Source organism: Oryza brachyantha, chromosome 11 (assembly GCF_000231095.2).
Source record: "Oryza brachyantha chromosome 11, ObraRS2, whole genome shotgun sequence".
Classification (NCBI taxonomy): domain Eukaryota; kingdom Viridiplantae; phylum Streptophyta; class Magnoliopsida; order Poales; family Poaceae; genus Oryza; species Oryza brachyantha.
Genome location: NC_023173.2, coordinates 8491550 through 8498044, shown reverse-complemented (window position 1 = coordinate 8498044; position 6495 = coordinate 8491550). Strand labels below are relative to the sequence as shown.

The 6495-nt window shown below is 42.2% G+C and overlaps 1 protein-coding gene across 5 annotated transcripts; it reads right to left on the bottom strand.

The window, feature by feature from the left end:
* Positions 1–30: 30 nt before the first annotated feature.
* On the bottom strand, positions 31–6259 carry LOC102716257 (SART-1 family protein DOT2). 5 transcript variants are annotated; one of them, XR_001551453.2, is made up of 15 exons: positions 6130–6259; positions 5464–5984; positions 4016–4181; positions 3859–3928; positions 3637–3750; positions 3466–3559; positions 3303–3369; positions 3166–3225; positions 2447–3056; positions 1988–2346; positions 1502–1722; positions 1017–1098; positions 663–874; positions 314–363; positions 31–232 (listed from the first exon to the last, which is right to left on the bottom strand). XR_001551453.2 is itself a non-coding variant. In XM_015842536.2 (13 exons), exons 2-13 carry the CDS (start codon positions 5955–5957, stop codon positions 794–796), a joined length of 2418 nt encoding a protein of 805 aa, XP_015698022.1. In that variant the 5' UTR covers positions 5958–5984; positions 6130–6259; the 3' UTR covers positions 556–793. The 5 variants fall into 5 exon arrangements, 2 of the variants coding, with proteins under 2 accessions (XP_015698022.1, XP_006662872.2); XR_001551454.2 differs by lacking the exon at positions 314–363; XR_001551452.2 differs by lacking the exon at positions 31–232 and having other exon boundaries at positions 240–584.
* Positions 6260–6495: the final 236 nt, after the last annotated feature.

Sequence of the window (6495 nt, the reverse complement as noted above, 5' to 3'; positions counted from 1 at the left end):
TTAAAAAGACCGAGGGTGTGATTGACAATCAGAACTGTTGTAGTGAATTGATTGGTGCTTAAAAGCTCACGTTATCATCATACTCAACAGTCGACACACACATCTTCCGTTAGTTCACATCTTTCACAAGCTTAGAAATTTTCAGGTTTGAACCTTTGCACACTGGTATATGGTACTGGGCCACCTCGCACAGGTCGTCCACGCGCCCCACCGGGAACACCCCGATCTGCTCCTGCATCACCATGCAATTGACCCCATCGACAAAGAGTTGGTTAAGGGTGAAGTGGTAAAATTGATTGTTACTGATACCTACCAAAGTGTCCAAGTGGATTTGAACCTTGCACACTGGTATGTGGTACAGATCTTCAAAAAATGCGACAAGGCTTTTAGTAACTCCAACACAAATATCTACAAAAAGTGGTGGGCAACACTGGCCATCCAATCCACCTACATATGCTTTTTTGACGAACACAAGTGAAAGACACTATAAAGTTTGTCAGCAATCGTAACTCGTATGTCCAGCTTAAACACAACTGATGTGGAGGTAAGACAACATTTAAGTCCACTTCTATATTGTTCTGACTCTGCATTTGGCGGTGCAGCACGGATAAGTATAGTTGGTACAAAAAATCAGCTTGGAATAAAAATTAGCAGGTTCTTACATGTTAGTGCATTTGGAGCTACTTCATCAAAGCTTCTGGCGGTGTTTTATCATTCCAGGTCTGCTCCAAACCACAGCAATAGATGGCACTAGAATGCTAACAGATTTGCACTCAACCAAATCCATGCATGTTCAGTTCTTAGGCTTCTTTGGAGGTGGTGGAGGCAAGCCTCCACCCTGGGCGCTTCGTTTGATACCCAAAAAGTGCTCAACCTGACAAAGAAATAGACGAAGTCAGGATTCTGAATATGGGAAGTTGGACTACATATGTATGACGAATACATTACCAAAAACCACAGAAACTAATTTACTCATAAACTAATTGCATAATGGAACAAGGAATGCCATAACCAACCTTTTTGGCCCCAAGCATGGGTGTCAGACTCCCAGGATGCTCTTTCTCCACTGTAGCAAAACCGCTGGCATCGCTCGTTTGACTGCACCGCATCAAATAGAACTAGATCAGGCACCGCATCCAGATAACTAGAAGTATTAATAGGAAAACACGTAGTGGTAGACCCTCAATCCCCCCCAAATTGTACATATAATGTGATCACAACTTATCCAACCACATTGAGAGCTAATGTGTTAACAATTAGAGTGGGTTTCACTGGATATACTCAGTTAAAAAAACTGTGTACAATACTCGAATAAACAAAAGGAGAATCTCATGTCATGCAGTATTAAGTCCTTAACACCTACAAAAACGAGTAAGGTTTTTGGATTTTTATGAAGGTCTTTGAAGATATAAAAATGGTTAAGAAGATACAACAGGATACTAGCATCAGAAAGGAAACTAAAACACATGATCTTGGATGTCAAAAGTATATGTGAACATACCCTGATTTTGCATTGCCACTTAAGACAAGGTATGGTGTTTTGCTGAGAGCTTGAGCCTCTCTCATCTTTTCCGCAGACATTAATGGCGTGTCAGAAGATATCATTCGCTTGGTTTTCAACTCATCGCGATACTTCTTTTGGCGCCTTTCCTGCTTCATTTTACCTGGTGCCTTGCCATGGAATTTGTGTGAAAGATCCCGAAATGCCTCTTTTGGTGTCATCTAGGGGAAAAGGGTACACAGATTAGCACCATTTGCGTACAGGGCTCAAATAAAGGCAATAAATGAACAGGATTATCATGCTGAGTAGAAAATGCAATCAAAATTCAATAGAGGAATGCATATAACAAAAAGCAATCAGTAATTCACCATTGCCTCAATTATAGCTGTTAAATAATGCAGTTCATTCCAATAAGTTTCATGCTTTCTATGCATGGGAGACTCACGGGTGAGGGCCATTAGGAGAGGGTGTAGGGTAAGTACTTACCACTCGACCAAATTCATCGATCCTTTCTATGCGAATATCTTTTGGCCCATCCTCAATACCAGCAAGCTTGCTTTTCTTCTTGTCTGTGGTTCTGCCTCCCCAATCTGTGCCCTCATTGAGGGTCCCTCGCTCCTTCAGAAACTTCAAAGCACCAGCCAAACCCTTGCCAACTGCAGCTTCATGTACAATGTCATCTGGTTTTACCTCTTCTTCCTCTTCATCCTTCACAGGGCCTTCAATGTTAGTTTCCTCTTTGACCACGGCAAGACCATTCATGTCATCTTTTGCTACAGTATCTGTCAAGATCATGTCATCATCTTCATCCATAAACACACCTTCAGCTTCTGGTTTGCGTGTCTCTGCAACAAGATAACAAAAAGAGTCAATTGATTTATTAGTCAATGCATGTATACTTCTTTAAAATCCACCAAGAAGCTCAAAAAGATAAAAAGAGTTTACCTTCATTCAACTGTAGGCCCCACACAAACTCTTCCATCTCCGTGATAACAACCTTATTTTGCTGTCCCTCTCCTTCTGCAGCATCTGCATCTTTTTGACCTAATCTTGCAGTAGCCAGTTCTGCTACAGCCAGAGGGCCAGATGCAGCAGTCTCTTCCTGTTTCTTTAGAGCTAATTTCCTAGCTTGTTCCAGAGATTTCTGCAAATCTTCGTAATCGTCACCAAAAACTAGTTTTTCAGGTTCATCTTGTTTACCAGAAACATTTTTCTCCTGACGTAATGCTTTTGATGCTTCTTCAGCCTTTGCAATAGCTGCTTGATACCCATAGTTTCTCTTTTCAGCATCAGCCTTTTGCTCTTCCTCCCTAGCAGATTGCCGTTTTGCATCATTCCTGGATCCAAGATCACCCACACCCAATCCAGCAGCAATAGCTTCGGACTCAAGTGCATCCAGATCAAGCTTTTCTTTCTTTCTAAGGGATTTCTTTTTCTTCGGCTTTTTAAATTGAAGCATTTCAGCTTGAGTGTAGTAGTCTGATGCCATCTTTGCAGCAGAAGTAAGGTCTTCAGTCTTTTTCTGCACATGCCCGCCTTCAATTCTTTTGCGGAGCTGGCAAAATCAAAATATAGTCAGTCCACACAAAGATGCAATGGAAGTATCTTCCAATTATCCCTAAGAAAGTGTGATACCATTGATTCTAAGGGTAAAGTTGAAGTACCTCTTCCAGCTTTTTTTCTGCTTCACCACTGAAACGTCCACCTTCATCAAGTGTCACTCCCTGGCAGGTGCAACACTAAAATAAATACCAATAGCAGGATATGAACAAACAAAGCTGAGCATCGTGTTTTACTTCACCTCGTCTTCCATTGGGTCATCATATTGCGAAAGTATAGGCTTCTTTGAGAACGGATCATCATTAAACCTGCATGCAGGCATAAAAAAGGACATTCTATAAAAAAATCCAATAAATGTAGCATGCTAGAAGCCTAGAAGTAACACATGTGTACAGTGAACTTACTTGTCATCATATGTTCCTTTCTTCTTCGCAGCCTTGTAAGCTTCGTTCCTTTGCTTCTGCTCACCAATCTCAATGTTCTCAAGCATATCAACCTCTACAATTTTGTTTTGCTCAAGTCAGGTTATGGTTACCCTTGGAGCTGGTAAATATAAACATGCAAAAGATAATCACCTTGATTGATATCCCCATCAGCTAGAATGCTTTGATCTTTTAGGGTCATGACAACTGCACCACCTTCCATAACTTTATCAAGTCCATGAAGAACCTTCACACCAGATAAGTGCTCTGTAAAAGAGTGAAACAGTGAAACACATTAATCTGGATCAGAATAAGAACTCAAAAGATGTAATACACAAAAGACATGACAACTAAACAAAATTTGCATAGGACTACCTCCTACTCGATTATCCTCTTGTTGCTCCTCATCATCATCGTCCTCATCATTTTCTGCTAAAATGTTGTCCTGAGTTATATGAAAGTTAGTACAGCATATGTACAGATTTTTATTTTCAAATATATATATACACAAAGATCATAACTAAACCATCACCTGTTCCTCCAATGCTCGAGCACGACGTAATGCTTTCTCCTTTTCTGCTTCCCTTTTTTCATCAAGTTTACGACTCTTACCCACCCATGATAGTATCTCATCAGCATCATCATTATCATCCAGTATTCCTTCTTGCTTTTTATCATTCAATCTTTCCTCCCTTGACCTGAAGTAAAGACCTGATTTAGAGATTATTTGTGTTCTCAATTTTTAAATACAAGATTTGACAAAAAGGAAAAAGATACATCTCTAACATGCTAATCACCAATCGATTAAATTAAAAGGTTCAACAAGAATATCAGACGGCAGTAAGTTTTTAGTGTATTTAATAAACATGTGTAAGAAGATAGCACAATTTTCTGTATATTTAACTTTGTTTCTAATACAAACCAAACCAATAACTTCATTGAATAAACAAGAAACTCAGTTTATTGGGCAGCACAAATAAGTAAAACTCCTTAGAAGTTTTAAACAAATCGGCACTTAATCAGAATACAAGTAGCATAAACAAAGGTAAACAAACAAATACCCAAGACAGCTCTAGTTACAGTGGGTAGTTATCTGGATTAATGCAACAAAGACAAGACAACTTTGAAATCAGACAGCAGGTCAGCATATGAAGATTATAATAAAATTGTCCGTAGAGACTTTTGTGTAAAGGTTTACCTTGGGTGCTTCTAATTTAGTTTGTTAATCCTGGTAAAATTATTATAAGTGATATGTCTTCATTCAACTTCAAACTTTGTGCATTCATTGTTAAACTAGGATCAGGGTTCCCTTACCGTTATGGTGAGGGGTTACTACACCCCAGCGGAAAGTGCTAACATAGAAAAATCGGACAAAAATTACCAGAAAAAAACTTTGAACTTGGGTGGGTTACCGGACCCTTATCGTTACTACACCCCAGCAGTAAGGTAAACCCATCTAGAATGACTAAACCCGAGATGCACTCAATATCAACATCAGATGTGCTTGTGCTATAAATTCCATCAACCACAATTTAGCACAACTTGTACATGTGAAACAATATGAGAAAAAAATGCATAGCAAAAAGGCTGCCCTATTTAACCCAATACACTCTAGTTAGCGTCTAAAGACCACTAAGTCAAAGCAGCACGAGGACTAAGTCAACAAAACAAGTTTGAGCTGCATATAATTGCTACTACCTCCGTTTCATATTGTAAGTCTTTCTAGTCTTGCCTAAATTGCCTAAATTCATTCATGGATGAATGTATATAATTTATATGTGTCTAGATTCATTAGCATCCATATGAATCTAGGCAATGCTAAAAAGACTTGCATTGTGAAATGGAGGAAGTATAAAATTGTGAAATGTTACATTACAATTGACTAGGTTAGGGCCAGACACAAAAATTACATGGAAGAGATGCATACTAACTTAAAACAATCATGCCAATGAAACAATTAAAAGTCACTCATGGGCATACCTAGAAATGCGCTCCCTGAGCTCGACCGTAGAGGGCTTCTCAGCCTCCACCGGAGCATCGACTCGCTTCTTCTGATTCCCATCATCAACCTTAGACAGATCCCCAACATCATCTCCTCCCCTGTCCTTGCCCCTCGACGACTTCTCCCTATCTTTATTATCCTCCCTCTCATCCTTGCTCTTGTCCCTGCTACTACGGCTCTTCTCCTTATCCCTGTCCTTCCGCTCCCTCTCCTTGTCCCGCTCCGGTTCTCCCCTATCTCGGTCCTTGCCTCGATCACGGTCACGGCCACCGCGGCCGCGCTCCGAGTCCCTCTCCTTCTCCCTCCTGTCATCCTTGTCCTTCTCCCTCCTGTCATCCTTATCCTTCTCCCTGTCCTTGTCCCGGTCCCTCCTCCCGCTGCTGTGGTGATCCTTGTCCTCCCTCCTGTGTGTATCCCTTCTATCCTTCTCCTTGTCCCGGTGCCTATCGGAGGAGGACCTGACGTGCGACATGGCGGCGGCTCGAGCTGGACCGCCAAACTTTGGGAGAAAACGAACTGGGATTAGCGCTTAGGGTTAGGGCAAAAGAGAAAGGGGTTCCTGATCTAGAAGAGAAACTACGGATAGGGAAAAGGAGACGGGAGTGGCGAGGGACGAGCACGAAGAGTTGCGTGCGGGTGCTTACCGGAGAGGATGCGGCGGAGGCAGCAGGACGGCGGCGGCGGCGCCGCTCGCTCGCGGGGTGGAGCTCGGCGCAGGCGGCGTGGGGAACTGGAAGGGAGGCAGAGGCGGAGGCGAGCCAAGGGGGACAGAGTGGACGGTTACGGAGCAAGGCACCGACTTGGATGGAGCCCAGTTATGGATGGGCTGTTCGCGTTACGGGACATTCTATTAAGGCGCGGCCCAAATAAAGAAAAATATGGTCGATCACACGCTCGGGCTTGGGCGGCGAGGCCGACGGCAACCAACCCGTGGGCGCGAGATAACCTAAAGTCCACCATAGGTCTCAGTCGAGTTGGTTTTTCATCGTTGAACCAAAATACCATAAATA